At 35.7% G+C, this 20,932-nt stretch overlaps 1 protein-coding gene and 1 long non-coding RNA gene across 2 annotated transcripts in view; one reads left to right on the top strand and one right to left on the bottom strand.

Moving 5' to 3' along the window:
* Window positions 1-20,932, bottom strand: part of LOC145687645 (uncharacterized) — a 203,449-nt gene that overhangs the window by 170,224 nt on the left and 12,293 nt on the right. The window lies entirely within an intron of this gene.
* On the top strand, window positions 1,883-19,543 carry LOC145687809 (uncharacterized). The gene is made up of 6 exons (XM_081761232.1): window positions 1,883-2,002; window positions 5,803-5,880; window positions 8,400-8,702; window positions 10,220-10,522; window positions 12,125-12,186; window positions 18,830-19,543. Exons 1-6 carry the CDS (start codon window positions 1,883-1,885, stop codon window positions 18,843-18,845), a joined length of 882 nt encoding a protein of 293 aa, XP_081617358.1. The 3' UTR covers window positions 18,846-19,543.

The raw sequence follows: 20,932 nt of genomic DNA, 5'->3' as shown, positions 1-20,932 counted from the left end.
AAAACAGCTTGGATTTGACGTAGAATGGACGTATACAGTTCCTGAATCGTGGTGTGCGGAATTTTGTACCATTTTTCCTCCAAAACATTCTCCAGTTCCTTAAGGGATGCTGGTGGAGGGTAATGAGACCGAACACGCCTTTCTAACTCAGACCACAATGGCTCAATGATGTTCAGATCTGATAATTGTGGGACCCAGGGGAGGTGTGGTAGCTCCTGGTCATGCTCCTCAAACCATGATTTCACCGTTTTCGCAGCGTGACTGGGTGCCAAATCATCTTGGTACATGCCATCACCATCAGGGAGCAATATTTGGGCCATGGGTAGAATCTTGTCCCCCAAAACGGCCTCATACGCCTTAGCATTCATCATTCCATGCGGGGCTATGATGAGACCTGCAGAAAACCACGATATCACTGCCCATACTGTAACAGACCCACCCCCATGCTTTACAGTTGGGAGCAGACAGTCTGTATCATAGGCCTGCAACGGTGTTCTCCATACGCAAACACGGAGGGTTGTTGGAAACAAGGTGAAGGTCGATTCATCGGACCACATTACGTGTTTTCACTGCTCATGAGTCCACGCCTTCTGGTCCTTGCACCACTGGATACGCCTCTTCGCATTTACTGCTGTGACCAGGGGTTTGGCGATAGCGGCCCTGCCATGAATTTTCATTTTATGAAGTTCCCATCACACTGTTCTCGATGAAACCGGGTTCTGTAGGCCGGAATTGAGTTCAGACATAATTTTCATTGCAGTGGTCTTCCTTTTAGCTGCTACAATTCGTTTTAATGCCCTACGGTCCCTATCTGACAGGATTGTCTTTCGACCACTGTTGTGCTTTGCAGACGTCGTTTGCCCATGAATTGTGTATGCCCTCGTGACATTGGACACAGTGCCTTTCGATACTCCCACAGTGTTCGCCACTGTTGCACTGAAGCTCCAACCAGACGGTCACCAATGATCATGCCTCTTTGGAAGTCTGTCAGGTCGCCCATTTTACCGCACCATTTTCACACCACGACACTCACAGCTGAACTGGTTACTGCTGACGGAAGAGGAAGGTCCACATGACACATTGAAAACAAAAAAATGATCGGCAACCACAACACGTGTTGTACAGTGAAGGGCCAAACTTACGCCTCCTGTATGAACTATTTTTAGATCTTATGTCTTTCCCCTGTATATCCCCCTCCCTAATGATGCAGGGTACGGCATCTGAAATGTCACTGTTTATCTCAGTGACCCCGAAAACAATAGATTCAATACTAATATCGGTCATTTTCGATCATTTTTAAATGTCTTCTCATTCCCGTTTCCCTAAGATGCACCGCTAAAGTGATATGAGAGAAACCGCCCCACTCCCGAATCTCATCTATGTTGAAAATTTGATTGAGATCAGTCGGGTGGTTCAAGTGATTAAGAGTCAAAAACATAGTCACTTTCAAGTTTATAACATAGAAAAGAATTTTCGGTCCATCCGATTTTCAGCCTACGCATATCTTTCCGTCCTGTCTGATCTCGTCTATAATCTTATTAATAGTTGTTTTAATATATGATAGCATTAACGATGTGCTGACTTCTATCACATTCTCAATTAGAAATTATGTAAACTCTGGTATTTTTCTCCAGCTCCTTACATCATGCATGTTTAAGTGCCATCATGCTACTTGTTGCATTGCATGCTTACTGCACCACGTAGTCATGTTTATCTCCCATTAGCATTAGTTCAGTGTTCCTAAGACATTATTTTACCCTGTTGGTGTCTATTTTCATATCTCAAAGTAGTGTACTCGTAAAGTTTAAATACAGTGAAGAGTAAGTATCATTTTTAAAATTACTGAAATTAATAATTTTTCTTAGGGTAAAGAGAAAGAAATATGAAGCGTAAGCAGATCAAAGACAAGCTTAATATGAAAGCTAAAGACGGCGACGATAGTGACAGTGATAGTAGTACTAAGTATGTCAATAGTCAAGTAGACTTCTATGAAGCTACAAAGGTAAGTTTAGTTATTAATTTATTTATAGAAGTAGTCACGGGCGTTAATCATACCGGGGACGTGTCCCCCCAAACATTTGTAAAACGGGTTTTGCCCTCCCCAATATTTCAAGTATCTTAGGTCAACTATAACCCAAAAGAGGATTAACCATGTAACAATTTGCTACGTTCACAAAACAATGTGAGACAAAGTGGATATGAAAAAAAAGTAACACAAAATTTGATCCCGATTCTAAAAATAAGCAGTAAGTTTTTGGGCCTAATAAGGTGAAGATGAAGTGAACTGTAAAGGAAGAAACCGTTTTTGTATAGATAGGGGCAGCAAAGTGAGTTTTAATTTAACTATTAAAAAAAAACTGTTTTTTTTTTTTTTTTTTTTTAACTATACATTGTTGAAACACATTTACATTAATAGTATACTTATAGGCGTAAAACTTCTTTTGAAAGCTTTATTGTTTCTGAATATTCACTTCACACTACATTTTATCATTATTTTATTTTTGACATACACTTGAAGTTATTTGACTAAAATTGTAAAACAAGGTTGAAATTTTACTGTTCGAATAAACAAATAAACTGCAAAGTTTTTTTTTTTTTTTTTTTTTTTTTCAATATCACATTTCCTACAGAAAACTAGACTATGAAAGGTAAAAATAAAACACAAAATTTTAATTTTTTGTTTGATTTTTTAAGTCAAAAATGCTTTAAAATGCAATGGACGAAGATTATTTCTTTTTATTTATCGGGGAAGGACCCCGGACCCCCACTTTTCTGGAGATATTCCATACACCTCAGTCACTCCGATAGTCTGTCCCTCCCAAAGTTTATGTGCTGCTGATGCCAATGTAAGTGGTAACATGTTGAATAATTGAAATAAAAAATGCTCTGGTTAAATCATAAATTTTCCTCAGAGACAATAAATATCTTATTGGGTTGATGTTATTAAAATGTCTAGTGCGAAACCACCCTCTGTAATCTAACCAGCGGATAGACCGAGGTCACGACTACGATATCATAAACTGCGTACATATTCAGAAAATATGCTAGTTTGTCCAGGAGGTAAAACTGGCCTTGCATATAGCTTGATTAGAAAAACTCTGTTGAACAATAGTGCAGTTTATAACAAACTCCAAGTTCCAATTGAGATTGAACCGAAGCCATATGTTGCACTGTCCACAGTTTTACCTCCTGTGTAGATCGCCATCGGAGTAGCTACTTGTATATTCTAAAAATGAATTAGTATCAGATGTATGCAGGATGGCTGTTATTTACATTTCTTGATAGCCGGTGGCGGGTTCTTTCACTCCTTACTAATCCTCAAGCTCTCCAGTTCGTATTGTTAGAATCCTGTCTTCTCGATATTATAATTAGTCCCAAGACACTGGGATCCACCTCGTTGTTTAGAAGGAACAAAATCACAACTTTACTCTACTGTTTATGGTGAGAGGTGAGGTATAAACTGTTAAAACATCTCCCGTGCGTAAGCTTTACAGTATCTCAAGTAATCATGAACCACGCTTGTGCAGATCTATAGCTCATAACCATAATTACCTCCACAAGTGTTAACGTGATTCGACTATTTCTGGTCAACTCATACACATTTTTAATGTATTGTTTTGTGCACATTGCTCATGGACTACTAGATTTACTGTCGTTCATTACACTTGCCACACATCGTTAAAAATATATTTCTATTCACGTATAGTAATTTGGTTCATAGAGTGTGATCCAGCATTCGTTTTTTTTAGTAGGTTTGTCTCCCTCTAGTAACAGGAAAAGCGCTACAACGCGCTGTTCCAATGACTCAATCGCTGGTCGGAGTGTCAATACTGTTTTGTAACCTTAGATAGGAAGATATTAGTTACTAATTGAATAATGATTATAGGATATTGTTTATTGTTATCCTCGGTAGATGGACTATGAGTGTATCAGATGCATCTTGATTTTATTAACAAGTTACATAGAGAAAAGGTTACAAATAATAATTATAGAAATTATAATTTTTTTCTATATTACTCCTGTCATGGAGGAAGACCTCCATGCACGAACTTCTTATGTATTGATTCTTAGCATAATGAACGAAGTACTTACAGGAAGGTTGGATTGTACAGGCTGAGGTCAATTACTGACAAGGATCCAAAGGTCGACTCACGACGCTCCTTCTGACTGATCCAATGACTGACCAAATAACTCCCCTTGTTAGCATTTCTTTAGTTTATATATTCTGTTTTTGGCTTCTCACTTGTATGCAGTTAATTATTTTGTTTTTGTGTTTTTACATTTTCACTTCCTTGAGAGTGCGTTTACCGAACCTCAGATTGTTGGTTTCTTTTATTTTTAATCTTAAAAGTTTTTAATATGCATTGAAGAATTGAAATTACATTACATTTCCTCTTCTGGGAAAAAAAAGAAAATGAACCAAGTGCTTTTTAAACATTGAAGAATTGAAATTACATTACAATACACTAGCCCTCGTTATTCCCTGTGGCTAGACAAGGGTATGCTGTATGCGACTAGCTACCAGTCATCCTATTTCCACACGTGATGAGAAGCATGAGCATCTCCCTATTATCATCGTGTAATTAAAAGATGTCTTTATTTCTTTGTTTGCTCTCTCTCTCTCTCTCTCGTTATATATATATATATGTATATATATATTGTCAACCCTCCTTGTTGTGCCTTTAATAGCATGTACGTAGCTTAAAATGACAGGAAGGTTGTTTTCCTAACATTTTTTATAATGTTAGGGAAATTTTATTATTAATTTTAAAAGTAAATACAAGACGAGTAAGGTTTAGATTTATTGTATTTTTAATTATAAAACGTGACGTGATAGTGTATTGTGTTATGTTTAGGATATTTAAACATTTTTAGATTACAGCTTAATGAGTTTGATTATATTTTATATTTGATGATGTAAAACAAATAGCAAACACATACCTTTTGGTTAGTTGTTGATGTAGTTTTTAATGAAGTTTAAGGTGCAGCAGAGTAAATTTCAAAAATGTTGTTAAAATGTTTTACTGAAGAATGGCTATAGTAATTGTATTATGAATTACTTGATCATAGCTTTTGAGTGATTTAAAGTAAAACTTGTTGAAATATTAAATAATAAAAGATTGAATTGTGAGTTTTTTTGTTGATTTATTGACTGAGACCTCTCGCTGTTAAATTGTTGTTTAATTGCTGAACGCCGTTTAATTTTAGAATGATTATGCTTTTAATTTTTAAGAGTATTTATGTTAATTTAGTTATTTTTTAGACTGCTACCTTGCTTTACATTTTTTTACGTGTTTGCTATCTCATTGCCGAAATTGACATTTCTGCAATGATCATCAAATAGACAAAATTTTTAGATGTTTATTTTCGTAATCTGGCAATTTTGTTACATCATAAAATTTTATGTTGATGTTAACAATTGACAAACATAAACATTACAATTTATTTTTTTAGCATTTTTGACAGCATTATTATTATTATTATTATTATTATTATTATTATTATTATTATTATTATTATTATTATTATTATTATTATTATTATTATTATTATTTGTAATTATAACATTGCACATTAATACATGTGTACTTACATTTGACACAACCAAAACATAGACAACATAATTTTGTAATTTATTTTTTAAATTTAATTTTGCAATTACTTAACTTTGAGTTTTTGTTTTTTAGTTTTTGCACATTTATTTTATTTTTATTTGATTTAATTTTTAAAATTTTGAAAATAAAATTTATTTAATTCCAATCCCTCAACAATATATATATATAAATGTATTTTAATTAACAGATCAGCGACTACAAGCTGAAGAAAGGTCTCCAAGTAGGGTTATTTGGACCCTCTCGGCTATCACGACCCTGGTTGGAGGTAAGTAATGAAACTTGTTTACTTTTCTGTCAGGTTAATTTGCCAGTAGCTACTTTTAGGACAGTGATATTTTAACGTTTGAAGGTTAATACATATGTAAACGTTCCATGTAGGAAGTTGGATGAACCTACATATTCCCATCAGCATATAGCATGAGAAGAATGAGTACAACAAATCGTTTCATACATGTTTTACCTCGAAACAGAATATTACAAATCATTACAGGTACACTTTCAATCATGCATAAAACCCGGAAGGCATCTACAGTTGTTGGTGGTAATATCCCAAGGAATGCACTAGATGGCAGAATCATGACGCCACAGTCACAGCGTGTGTACAGAATCTTCTCGTGCGATGAGGGTGGAATGTACTCGAGCATTCACCATATTCGCCAAACTTATCATCTTGCGATTTCTACCTCATACCAGAACTGAACACGTGAAGACATTGCCACAGTAGTGAGCCGTGGAATCAGAAAATTCATTCATGGTAAGGCTACGGGTATTCGCCGTCTTCCATATCATTGTCAGTGTGTGGTGGTGATTTCGAAGGTTTCTAGATTTGTTTCTGGGCTTGTAATTGCAGTTGTAATAGTTTGTAATGCTGTAATTCAGAGTAAAATAGATATGAAACGATTGATTCGTTGTACACATTTTTCTCGTGCATATCCTTATGGAGGTGTTCAACCAACTCCCTGCATGTAACGTTTACATATGTACTAACCTTCAATTTGCACATTTCAGAATTTCTATATATACAGGGTAGAAGAAAACAAGACCGAAAAACGTTGGGAGGTGATTCTACAGCTAAAAACAAGGAAACAAGTTCAAATAGACCAGGGACGGATCCAGGACGGACTTCTGGGGGGGGGGGGGTTGTAATACTGCTACTTAGAGCTACTTTTAAGAGCTCCAAACTCTGATATAGGTTTTATTTATATACAGTGGCGGATCCAGGATATGATCAAGGGAGGGGCTAAACCATAGTTTGCCGTTTTATCCAGTGTAAAGCAGGATTGAAGCCCAATTTATCCAGTGTAAACCTGAGCGTCAAAGGGGGGGCTATAGCTCCTATAGCCCTCCCCTTGGATCCGCCACTGTTTATATATATAAAATAAGAAAGTTTCCTCTTCTGGGGGGGGAGTGATCGCCCACCCTGGATCCGCCACTAAAATAGACATAGGTCCAATGTAGCGGCGTTTTCAAGCAGCCGCTGTACGACATTTCGCCGGCCTCCTTCTTCTAAGTGCAATATCTGCCGAACAAATAGAGATATTGACGTCCGGTCAAAAGAATGTAAAAAAAAAAAAAATAAAAATAAAAAAAAAAAAAATAAAATAAAATAAAAAAAAAAAATAATGTCCCATCAAAATGGTGGCGCTGGAAGTAACATTTTCGGGAGTGATGCCGTCCTTCTTGCGTTACCGTCACAACAAACCACCTCGTTCGTGGTGTATTCTGTCGTATGCATTGCTTCCATACACTGCAGTGAGGAATCCCCATTTTCACGTTCCAATCGATCATTCAGTATATACGCTAAACATAACCAGGTCATTTTACGTTTGTACGTACTATTCATTTTTACGTCCTCTACTGCATCTCATTTGGTGAATCCCCTTCCTTTCGGGAGTCCCGTGTGTAATTCGCTTCTCCTTTCTGTTTACGTCATCACTTTGGTTGGGTATGACGTTCTTTACATTCTTTTGGCCCAATGTCAATATCACTCTTTGTTTCGCAGATGATATAGCAGTTAGAAGAAGGATGCCAGCGAAACGTCGCATGGCGGCTGCTCGCAAACGCCGCCGCGTTGTACCTATGCTTACTTGAACTTCTTTCCTTGTTTTCAGCTGTAGAATCACCTTCCGAAGTTTTCCGGTATTGTTCCCTTCCGCCCTGTATATATACACACCACTAAGTTTTAATTATATTTATTATGACGTTCTCTATTGTTACACATACCTTAATGACAATAAAATTCATTATTATTATTATTAATCTTTACGAGATAAGAGTTTTGCAATCTCTTCTTGAAAAGGACTAGTAAAAGTGATGTTTTGCCTGGAAAATTGTCTCTTTTTTTCGGGAAAACCCTGTCTCGTCACGAAAATTCGTCTTCTGGAAAGCCTATTTCCACTTCAATAGCAATAATTAATATTACAACAGAGGAATTAGTATTAATAATCAAACATTTTTATTCTGCACTCTTCGGCGCTACAGAATGTGGACAGAAGCTGCCTTTACTGTAAGGATTAAGCGTGCAGAATGGTTCATGCACCCTCCAACTGCAAATCTAAATTCCTGTCTTATGGTTTCTATGTGACTCATAGATCATGTTATAGCATAAGGACGTAAAAACTTACAGAAACTATTAAAGTCAACTAAAAAAAAAAAAAAAAAAAAAATCTACTTCAAACATTTTAAAGTAAATACCCTTGCATCTAACACCGAATAAATTTGAATTAAAAAATGTAAAAATCCGTTTTCTTTATGCTTTTATTTTCTTTTATTTCCTTTCTCCAGATTTATGAAACAACTACAGCTTGTGTCCAAAGGGTCTCCGATTCTCAGTCGACAGAATTCCCTGCCTTGTTATCAACGAGAGTTGAGATTGTAGAACCCTCCTGTTTAGAACTGAGGCCAGGATCTCCAACAGATTTCAAACCACCAACTAAAAGACTTAAAGTGGACAGTGACTCGAGTACGAAAGAAGACCAAGAAGATGAAAGTTTAAGGCCCGCTCAATTACATGATGTTTCTGAAGACGAAACCGAAAGGGTTCCGGAATTGGATGACATGAATGCTGAAAGGCAGGATCAATGTAGCGTACGTACCACTATTTTTATTGGGTGTATTAAATGTTTATTTGCCACAACGAATACAGAAAATTAATAATTATGCCTTTGTTGATTAACGAAGTTTTACATAAATACAAATAAAAGGTGACCAAAGCAATCACTTACTACTCCTAATCTATGTTGCATTTCGGTTATATTTCATAGCCTTCATCAAACACGTTATTACATACGTACCAAAATATTGTTTAATAATATTTAGTATCTTTAATAATATAATAGAGTACCAATAAGTTTATCATAAAGTTTGTGGTTTCTCTTATAATAGAGAATCTACCATATGATGCTTTTTTAAACTGCACGATTAATCCAAAATAAACACAGTATTTCAAATCTATTTTCAAGTGTGTTTTCATGTTGAATACGCCTACAGTTAAGAAACAAGTGGAAACAGACCCTAGATTTTTAGGAGCTTCTGTGTTTTTGATACTAATTAAAATATTATAGAGTCATCTTAAATAGTCTGGTGGGTAGCGTCTGCCTTTAATGCAAGAGGTTCCGTGTATGATTCGTAGTGGAAGAGCATTGAAGACACTACAGTGGTTCAGATTTCTCTTTAAACTGTGGAGCTCGTCTTGTATAACCTTCGTGTTGAAATACGAGTAAATAGACACCAATCAATCAAACATCTTATATTAAACTTATAATTCTCTATAACTATATTTTCAAATGACCTTACTATGATGTCAAATGAAAACAGAGTGGCCAGTGTCTAGTTATTTGTGATTTTCTTAAATAGAACTGGCATACTTGAACTAGTTTCGAACTGTATCATCTAAAGTCATGTTAGGTCGTTAAAAAATGTCTCGCTACGTCTTCAGATTCTTATAAGCAATATAATTATTTTTACATTTTGGCCAAAATGATTCAGGAAAAAAAAATTCAACTTCCATTCGCCAAGGATTTAGACAAATTTCAAAACAATATTTACATCGAGGTAAAATAACTTGTCCAACTGATAATAAATCTTATATCTCTTGTTAAATTTGACAAAAATCCTTTAATATTGCATTTTTTCTATACTTTTAAGTAACCCAAAGCTCATTGTCGAATAAACAAAAATTCTTCACTATACTCAACTTTGTACGAAGCTAATATATTATATTCATTAAATAAAAATAATGGATGATAAAACCAAACATTTCTTATTATGAATCTTGTTAAAGTTTCGGTCATATGCCATTGTGCTCAGCAGACACATTACTATGGATATAACGGGGTTTTTATCGGTCGCAAAAGTCACATAAAAGTCACAAAATCAGAAAACTGTCATGAAATTTAAAAAAAAAAAAAAAAAAAATACGATATTTAGTTTTTTCTGTCACGATTTTTATATCTGTACAAATATAGTAGGGAAAATTTTTTTGTATAAGACTTTAAAGATTTTAAAGTAAATACCCTTGCATCTAACACCGAATAAATTTGAATTAAAAAATGTAAAAATCCGTTTTCTTTATGCTTTTATTTTCTTTTATTTCCTTTCTCCAGATCTATGAAACAACTACAGCTTGTGTCCAAAGGGTCTCCAATTCTCAGTCGACAGAATTCCCTGCCTTGTTATCAACGAGAGTTGAGATAGTAGAACCCTCCTGTTTAGAACTGAGGCCAGGATCTCCAACAGATTTCAAACCACCAACTAAAAGACTTAAAGTGGACAGTGACTCGAGTACGAAAGAAGACCAAGAAGATGAAAGTTTAAGGCCCGCTCAATTGCATGATGTTTCTGAAGACGAAACCGAAAGGGTTCCGGAATTGGATGATATGAATGCTGAAAGGCAGGATCAATGTAGCGTACGTACCACTATTTTTATTGGGTGTATTAAATGTTTATTTGCCACAACGAATACAGAATATTAATAATTATGCCTTTGTTGATTAACGAAGTTTTACATAAATACAAATAAAAGGTGACCAAAGCAATCACTTACTACTCTTAATCTATGTTGCATTTCGGTTATATTTCATAGCCTTCATCAAAAACGTTATTACATATGTACCAAAATTAGTATCTTTAATAATATAATAGAGTACCAATAAGTTTATCATAAAGTTTGTGGTTTCTCTTATAATAGAGAATCTACCATATGATGCTTTTTTAAACTGCACGATTAATCCAAAATAAACACAGTATTTCAAATCTATTTTCAAGTGTGTTTTCATGTTGAATATGCCTACAGTTAAGAAACAAGTGGAAACAGACCCTAGATTTTTAGGAGCTTCTGTGTTTTTGATACTAATTAAAATATTATAGAGTCATCTTAAATAGTCTGATGGGTAGCGTCTGCCTTTAATGCAAGAGGTTACGTGCACGATTCCTAGTGGAAGAGCATCGAAGACTCTACAGTGGTTCAGATTTCTCTTTAAACTGTGGAGCTCGTCTTGTATAACCTTCGTGTTGAAATACGAGTAAATAGACATCAATCAATCAAATTCTTACATTAAAGTTATAATTCTCTATAACTATATTTTCAATTGACCTTACAATGATGTGAAATGAAAACAGAATGGCCAATGTCTAGTTACTTGTGATTTTCTTAAATGGAACTGGAATACTTGAACTAGTTTCAAACTTTATCATCTAATGTCATGTTAGGTCGTTAAAGAATGTCTCGCTACGCCTTCAGATTCTTGTAACATTATAATTATTTTTACATTTTGGCCAAAATGATTCAGGTGATAAAATTTCAACTTCCATCCACCCAAAGTTTCGGTTATATGCCATTGCGTTCAGGAGACAAGTTACTGTGGATATAAAAGGGTGTTTATCGGTCGCGAAAGTCACGTAAAAGTCACAAAATCAGAAAACGGTCATGAAATTCAAGAAAAAGTCACGAAATTTAGCTTTTCTGTCGTAATTTTTATATCTGTACAAATATAAGTAGGGAAAATTTTGTTGTATAAGACGTAAAAATTCACCGCCAAAAATGTACATGGTCGGCTTGAGAAGCTACCAAATCGCAGGCAAAGCACGCTTCTATTGCATCCATGAAAATTTGGCCTAAGTCGCACCCAAATTCGCTCTTGGGATTGTCCTTCAGCTGTCATCATTGAACAGTGGTGATGCTAAGCGCATCGCATCGTCAAAACCACCTACGACTTTGTAGAGATAAGATAAAGACAAGTGATAAACAATATAGGTAGTGTTAATAGTTTTTGAGTTTTACGAAATTTTACGGTTTGGTAAAGATAAGGTCACAAAAAGTAAGGAAATTTCATTTTGAAATTTTAGTAGATACCCTTATAGCAATATGGTCTCTAGTGTCTCTAATAATGACGTATTAGTTTGAAAAGTGGTATAAATAGAGTAGAACTATTGAAGAATCTGTATGTGAATGCATGAATACCAAAACGAATAGAAAGTTTGTATCTCTATTTTTTTTTTTTTTTTTTCAGAGTTCAGAGTCAGAGTTACCTGAGAATCCAGGAAAGAGTTCAGGCAAAGATAATAAAAAAAGGTAAAGTATGATCTAGTTTATATATATTCATTAAAAATTTTAGTGCTTTTTAGGTCCAATAAAATAGTTTATTCGGTTTAAAAATAATCAGAAAACAGTCCAAAAGGAATATAAAAAAAGCAAAACTGATTTTGTGTGGGATAGAATCACGGGTAAACACCTGAACCGTTTGAAAGGAATTTTTGAATGTGATTATCACCTATCTCGAACTGGATATTCGTCATGTCACTTTGATTAAAAAAAAAAAAAAAAAATACTATAAGAGGGAAAGAGAGTTCAAAATTTATGCGAAGAATAAAGCATCTCATGAGCGTTTCAAGTTAGGAAAATGAAATTTGGTATGCAAGTTCATTGCAACAAACGAACGCGTGTTCAAGCGTTTGCAAAAGTTCCGATTTTAAATAGGGGAAGGGATACAATTACGGTTGCCAACTCTGGAAAATAAAATTACCGGCACACCCTCAAAATTTCCTTTGATATAGGTCTAAGTGTGAAGTACCTCTGCTCGGACCCATCCATGGATAGAAAATGTACTGTCGTGAACAAAAGTGCATTAGTACATGTATGCTGCACATCGTTAGTACATTTACTAATAAGCATTGTAGTAAATAGGAGAAACTGAAGTTGGTATTTATCATTTTATTGTATTTACCAGTAACTGCCACTTCTTTAAAACTATCAAAATAGATGAACAAAAGTATATTAATCTTTACGTGACAATTTTATTTATTTATTTATTTATTTATTTATTTATTTATTTGGAAAACGAAATTTATTCTTTAAACTTATATTTCAACTACAGGAAATTGCTTTAAGAAATTCTAAGGAAAATGAAGTTGAAAATTTAAGGAAAGTTGTCATATGCAGCAGTTAGAGACATGGAACTAAACAATGAAACAAACATTATACTAACGAAATACCTAAGAATTATTTGCCAACAATTGATGGACAATTTAAATTTATTGCTAAATTTATGCCGCACAATTATGAAAAATTATACATTTCTGTGTATATTGTAGAAAATAACATTTCACAATAAAATCTAATTGTTTTCAAATTTCTTATGTTAAATAAATGAAGAAAACTGCCATAGATTAATATATATCGCTTAATATATAATACAACTGAAATTTGTATTTGTAAAGGCACTGTGGAAGAATTTCAATGTTTGATGTTTTATTCTGGATTACAGATTTCAAAATACCGGTCATAAAGGGGCTTGTAAGAAGTTTGCACCGGTCACCGGCTTTAATCCAAAATAACAGCAATATTTCCGGCCAGGCCGGGGAAATACCGGCCAGTTGGCAACTCTAGAGACAATACTTTTTCCACCACATCGAAAGATACGCTGCCCATTGTTTATGATCGCATCAGGGGGAAATGGCTGAAAAGTTTGAAATTAATTTCAAACATAGTACCACCTCAAGCTAGGTTTATATCATGTTACCTTGAGTAACCCCCCCTATACTTACGGGATAGGAGGATTCAAAATTTATGCCAAAAATTTGTTTCCTGTCCTATTTGTTTTTGTCATTAGTTTTATTGAAATGCTTATCCTAAGGATAGGGAGGGGTTTCAAATATAGGGCGAGTCAAAATTATGTGAACACTGTTTGAGAGAAAGCATTTAGTCAGAGCCTTCGTTATACAGAGTCTCATCCTGCCCACCAGCACGATTAATGCACATAAACCAACGTTCAGGAGTACAATTTAGTGCCCGAACACACATTTTGCGGAGGTGTTGGATATCACACCTTTTATTCTGTCCTTGAGTTCTTCTATGTGTCTCGCTTTTGTACTCTCCATGTGTTCCTTTATCATACCCCATAACCAGAAGTCATAGTGCGTGAGATCCGGAGATTGGGGAGGCCATGCCAACCGTCTGCCACGACCGATTCAACGAGTTTGGAACATTTGATCAAGATAAGAGCAAACATCACGAGTAAAATGAGATGGTGCACCATCATGTTGTAAATAATATTCTCGTCTAAGCTGCAGGGGCATGTTAACAATGGAAAACTTTTGCAGCATTTGTAAGTAGTCATCTATAGTCACCGTTGGGGATGGAAAGAAAAATGGGCCAATTACACCAGCAGCGGTCACGGCACACAACACATTTACATTTACCCAGAAAATTGTGTTATGACGATTAACATGACCGCTAGTATGAAAGATAGCTTCATAACTGAAAATCATTTGACTAACAATGCCCGGCTGCATCCATGACCTTTCAGCTAGAATCTCACAGCAATATAATCGTACCTATTTCTGCCGAGCAGTCAAAGCTTGAATTCGGTTCACTGTCCCCTGTGGAAAACCTGTTTCCAGTTGGACTCCATAGTCCAGATGGTCTCCTGTACTGCAGCAATATTTAATTCATTTCTGCCAGTTCTAGGTCGTCCCGCATTTCTGCAATAATTGACTGCTACTGATCCAGTTGCTACAAACTTCTGGTAAATGCGATAAATTGTTAAACGAGTTGGTGGATGTCGATCTGGAAATCGTTCTGCAAACCTTTGATGCACTTCCGTTGCCGACTGCACAACTTTCATTAAGCTTTCCACCACTCTTCTGTGCTCTAATGTGAGTGTATTAGCCATGGGTCAGCCTGTAATAAAAAACAAAACAAACTATTGTTCTCATAATTTTGGCTCACTCTGTAGTCTCTATAAATCTACTCGGCCCGTGCCAATAATGAATATTGCAGCTAGTTTACTATAAGGCAGACTCTTATTCTAATATCTAAGGTTTTTAGACTGCGACCACGAAATTACAAGATGTCACATAAGTTCTCCAGTCTCTGTATAGAGAAAACAGTAGTTCAGTGGTGGGAGGCTCAGTCGTACCGGATGGGGCCGCGGTGGCTCAGTGATAGAGCGTGTTGTCTCTGGTTCGATCCCAGCTCGTGCCAAGTGAACTTTGTGGTGGGCAAACATCGTGTGCGTGGGTTTCCTCGGGGTTCTCCCGCTTTCTTCATTCCACCATTTCATTCATTTCTCACCATTACTGTTTCCTTTAGCCTAGCCAGCATAACCGTGGGACGAAAAACTGAAAGATTTTAGTCGTAGCGGAAAGTATGTTCCTTATTTACGTGTACAATCTTTATTTTCTACATTGTAGTGTACACATAGATACTTCCTATCTATCTGTGGCACTCAACCCTCCAATTATCCTAGTATTGAACTAGGCTCTACGAAGAATCTGCCTTTCAGCTTTACAATAAATTAGAGTATCTTTTATCGGAAGTATATAAATTGGCGTGTGTAAGTGAATATCTGAGTAATTAATTTTAGTATAATTAGTCATTTCTCATATGCGTGGTGTCCCCTAATCATAATCCACGATCTGTTCCTTAATATTAGCTCCCCAATAACCAGTTTTCAAGTAGTCTTGCAATAGACCAGAGGAAAGAAAGTGTATACTCTAGTATTGTTCTATTAGCTTAGTGGCCGCGAGGTGAAGGGACTAGAACGAACAAAACACTCACGCAAGAAATATTGAGCTAGACCAACAGTATCTATTTCTAGAAAAAATGGAGGAATTAAAGAAAATAATTTAAAATGACCACTTTCTTGAAATTAGCTCTATCGTTTCAGTTCATGCAAGTGTTATCACTAGACAGTCAGTAATTTTGCAGTAAACATTGTCGTCAATAAAATGAACGAATTACCAACTAATTGAGCCATAGGCATAACATGAGTTCCAAATAGCACTGAACTGCTAATACACCATGACATGAAAGGCGGACATCTATTATCTGTAATTCGTGCCCACACTATAATTTCCACCTCCTCATATTAGATAAGGACAAGAACCGTGTTCTCTCCGTATCAGCACGTGTACGTTGTATGACTGAAGATTGAAGTTTGTCTTATCCGAGAAAGAACAGAACACCACTTCTTATATCTTTAGTCGATACTTTTCAACCCAATGTCCACTAGAGTGATAATGATGCGGGTTTAAATAAGCACACGCTAACAATTTATCGATGGCTGAGGCAACCGTCGCTTACCCCGTGTCTCGTCATAAAAGAACTTATGTTTATCCCTGCTGTGATGAGCTGCTAATACTAAAATGAATCGTTGCAGGTTAGTGGCTTTGTTTTGGGCTCCGTCTCACAGGTTCTACATATTTAAAGAATGTGTAGAGTTGGGAAGTAACATTGTTAGATACAACAATTGCCTCAGCTACTTTCCTTTTTGCCTGTCTGCTTCCATTCTGCCCATTGCTCTCCCCGATAGACGTTCCTCTAAATCAGTCTGTAGGGTATTAACCAAATTCACATTCCACTGCAATAATTCACATCCATTCTGAGGTTGTTAGTTGCACACTGCTGGTGTTCGCTTGATTTTGCATCCTACCACGCTTTGTGACTCACGTCTGCAGATGTCATACCTGAGTCTACAGTGCCTAACTCGCGTTTAAATGAGTAAGCCGCGATGCCTCAGTGGTAGAGCGTTCACTTCTGATGTATGGGGTCCCTGGTTCGATCCCAACTCGCGCCAAGTGAACTTTGTGGTGGACAAACACCGTGTGCGTGGGTTTCCTCGGGGTTCTCCCGTTTCCTCCCACTTTCTTCATTCCACTATTTCAATCATTTCTCACCGTCTCCTTTAGCTTAGTCGGCATAATCGTGGGACGTAAAACTAAAAGATTTTTTGAGTTTAAATGAAGTTACTCTATGCCTTTGGGAATCAGAAAATAATAATAATAATAAAGGGTACTTTTTCAGTTTCGAACTTAACCTTCCAAATCGTTTTTTCCAATATGTCTCCGTTGCCGACTAAATATTTTGTCATTCATTTTCATGATAAAAATGTTTTCTTTTGTGGAAATCGTAATATACAAGGATGACTGTAATTCAAGCGCTGGTTTTCATCTCACTGTAGTAGAGAAACAATTGCCGGGTAAATCGTACTTATTTCGATATGAAACTCTATACTATCCTTCAGAGGAGGAAAGTGGCTCAGTGGTAGAGTGTTCACCTCTTGTGCGTGGAGTACCTGGTTCGACCACCAACCAAGTAAGTTTGTGGTGGACAACCTCGTGTTAGTGTGTTTTCTCGGGGTACTCCCGTTTCCTTCCACATTATCATTTCACCAATTCTTGCATCATCATTCACTTGCGTTAATCATCCGTTTCCCTCAGCCTAAGGGTACAAATGTGGGAGGTTAAACTGAAAGATTTTATTTCATTTTTTAATCTATTCTTCACTCAAGAAATTTTCCAAGGAAGAAACAAAAGAAGGGTAAGGAAAAATTGGGAAGTTAGAAACTGTTATGTTGTAAGTCAGTGCAAATTGGTACACAGATATAATATCAGTTTCAAATAATACCTTTTCATTGCTGCTATAAAACATATATGAAAATTGTAAATAGAACTGCTAAGCACAAATTAATGTTTAGTAATTTTTTTTTTTTTTTTTATTGTACGCCTAAAATCCATTATCAAATCATAATACTCGCAACTTCACAGAACACTGTCGTAGCCACATTTTTCATTTTGATTTTCTATGTACAGCATAGTCCATAATATTATGTATGATATTTTAAAGATTGTGGTAAAGAAACTAGCAACACAGCTTGAATATAAAAATGAACATAAACACATTACTCTTATACCGTTCTTTACAAGAATTTTAATCTTTGTTCTCCGTGGCATGGTTCACCATTGCATAATCCCAATCGATACATGCCTGGAGACGGAGAGCATCGTAGTCACAAGCTGCCTGTGACTCTGGTATCCTGTGGAACTCTTCTGTGGTAGCTTCCCGTAGTGTGGCCAAATTGGTATGTGATGTTGATACACTTTGTCCTTTAAAACATCCCATAATAATGTGTTCTTCCAAACCTGGATTTTCTTTCAGTATTCCCGGCCATTTTTTCTGCAAACTCCAAACGCCTATCCTGATCATCATCGTTAATATAATTTATCAAACGAGGATGATATTGCTTTAATTTCAGATCCTTCATTATTCTCTGCAGTGTTGTGCGTGAAATGTTCAACTCTCTGGACATACTCTTTTGATATTTCGGCTTCCGAGGGGACGAGTTAAAGGTTTCCAACATACGATCTTTGTTATCGTCGGTATGCATACTCCGGGGCTACCCGCTCACTTCGCGCGCAGAACACTACGAGTAGCGTCAAATTTATTGTTTATTTTTGTGATTGTTAACACAGGGACTATTTCCCCCAAACTCGTCTGCCACCCTCCTTCTCACAGCGTTATTGTTTATTGCACAATACAAAAGCACATGCTGTTCCAGAGACAACCCTTCCACCATCCTATCTAGCATACACTAGCGGTTCTAAGTCCAGTGGTCGTTATCCCAACTCTCGGGCTACACAGTGTTGCTATATCGAAACTTTCTGTCCAGAATTGCAAATATTACAGTTAGTCAAACATCACATACATAATTAGGGGTCACCCTGTAAAATTGTAATTGGATTAACTTGATACAGACTGTGACTTATTGACGAGCTTTCGTTACGGAACAATAAATTTTCTTATTGTTTATGCAATAGACTAAGTCTTTAAACACCAAAACATAATGCTAATTATTAATATATATATCTATGTAGAATTATTGTGATGTAGATTCATTAATTGCATATGTTTTCTTATTTATTTGTTTATTTTTCAGGTGTTACATAATTTAGGCAATGGTCAGGACGAACATTTACTAGTAATTATTCTTCAGATATCATCAGTGAAATACGTTTGTTGTGTTAGTTCAGTTACTCAAACAAAAACCTATTATAACCAGTGAAATTCAGTAGAATTGTTTTCAAGTTTTTGGTGCTGGCTCTCATTGCGTGTTAAGTTTATTATCTTTAGCATTTGGATTAATCACCTGCTTTGCATCTGATAATGAAGCAATCAAAAACAAAGGATTCTTCTTTGCATAGTGATAATTTTACAGGCAGCAGGTGGACTTCTTGTTGTTGTGGTAGTGAAATATACAGACAATATTCTAAACGGTTTTGCTACATCATTAGCTATTGTTATTTTGTGCGTTGTCTCAATTTTCATGTTTAACTTGCAGATATCATTTTCGTATGCTTTAGGTGCATTATTAGTTATTTGCAGCATTTTTATGTACGGCCATAAACCGCCGGAAAGTCAAACTGTACAGACAAGTCAAGTATATAACGTAGCACATTGTCTGCTGCTAGCTTGAGTGTTGCATTGAAACACTTCCTGTTGCCTTCAACTCACTCGTATCTGTTTTGTTCTAGTGAACTCTAAAGTTCAGAGTGGTAGAGGTAAGATTTATTGAAATATCGCTAAAGTTCTGTTATATTTATGAACTCTATAATTCTCAAGACATAGGAATCATGTCGGTTGTAGCGTAGAATAAAGCCCGCAGTAGCCAGAGTCTCAAATTATTAGAGTTACAAAACTTTGAGCTGCTGGCAGTTAGTTTTTCTACAGTAGCGAAATGTAGTTTTCCATTCTATGGGGGGAATACGTCAGATGTAGTGATTTTAGTTTATTCTATCATTCGATATGTTTATGATCTAAAATGCATATTTCTACCTCAAAATTAATTAGTTACTAACTTATTGTTCATATATATTATCACCAACATATAGCTATTCTTATTATCATTATTATTCGATGAATCTTGTGGTTTTGTTAATGCTAATAAAATTATCACTAAATGATGTAGCTGTATCTTCTCCTTGAACTTTTTGTAGGAATTGGAGGGATCGGCTAATTGTCTGAGGCTGACCTTCATTACAGCTACTTGTCTCTTTCCGATTTTAATAATTGTTACAAAGCAATCATTTAATCGCATGACATAACATGCGTGATTGTTATTCCTAGAGCCTTATCAAGTTGAAAATAAATTCGCCCTCAGGCAGAGAGTCGTTTCGTTCTCTGCTTGCTACCTGTTTGTTAAGGCTACATACATTCATTCATTTATATATAAATTAATAAATCAAACCAAAATATGACCATTGCAAGTTCTGTAATTTTCTACGTAGTCCATGTCTTTCGAACTTGCTACGAATAAATCAGGCAGGTAATACTGCTGGAAGTACATTATACTTGCCCCGTCCATTATGGTCAAAAACGTCCAGTGATCTCGTCTTTAACACTAAATTGGTATTTCTTTAATTGCATTCCACAGTCAGTTTTTTTCTACTGTTGGAAGGAGCAAATATGCTCAGTACTAAGCCCTAGTCGCGTTTTTCTTAAGGTAGCTACAAAAATGTTTGTGTCTACTGGTACAGATAACACTTTGAACAATAACTTTGAAAACTGTTAGAAACAACGATTTTTGCTATTATACCTTTCCCTCTTTATCTAAAGAAAAATACACCATGCACTAATGTGAGGTTGGAAAGAAGCAGTAGGTGTGTCCAGTCCAAGATTTGTATCCAGTTTTAAGTGAGGAAACGTTAAAGCTTTACAGAATTAGATATAACATTAATGTAATACATATTGAGTTCCTTAACTCTCTTGTCTCAATTAAGTCATCCACCAATGTAGCACAGCTAATACCGAGTCCTTCACATTGCTCGTTCTAGTGAGGGAGACAAGAATGTTATGCTAATATTTACATATAAATATAAATCTTATTAAGGATCAGTTTTTAAGCAGAAATTGGTTTGTGTTCTTGGGTTTTTTCGTGTTTTTTAATTAGCCTTCTTAAAATCAATTTGCACACTGTAATGCAACAACAACCTTAGGAAACACAAAGAAGAAAATGTTTCATGACTTTAATTGAGCCCTGATA

Source organism: Thermobia domestica, chromosome 6 (assembly GCF_964235325.1).
Source record: "Thermobia domestica chromosome 6, izTheDome1.hap1.1, whole genome shotgun sequence".
NCBI classification, from domain to species: domain Eukaryota; kingdom Metazoa; phylum Arthropoda; class Insecta; order Zygentoma; family Lepismatidae; genus Thermobia; species Thermobia domestica.
Note: the sequence above shows the minus strand (reverse complement) of the source record. Positions and strands in the feature narration are given on the sequence as shown.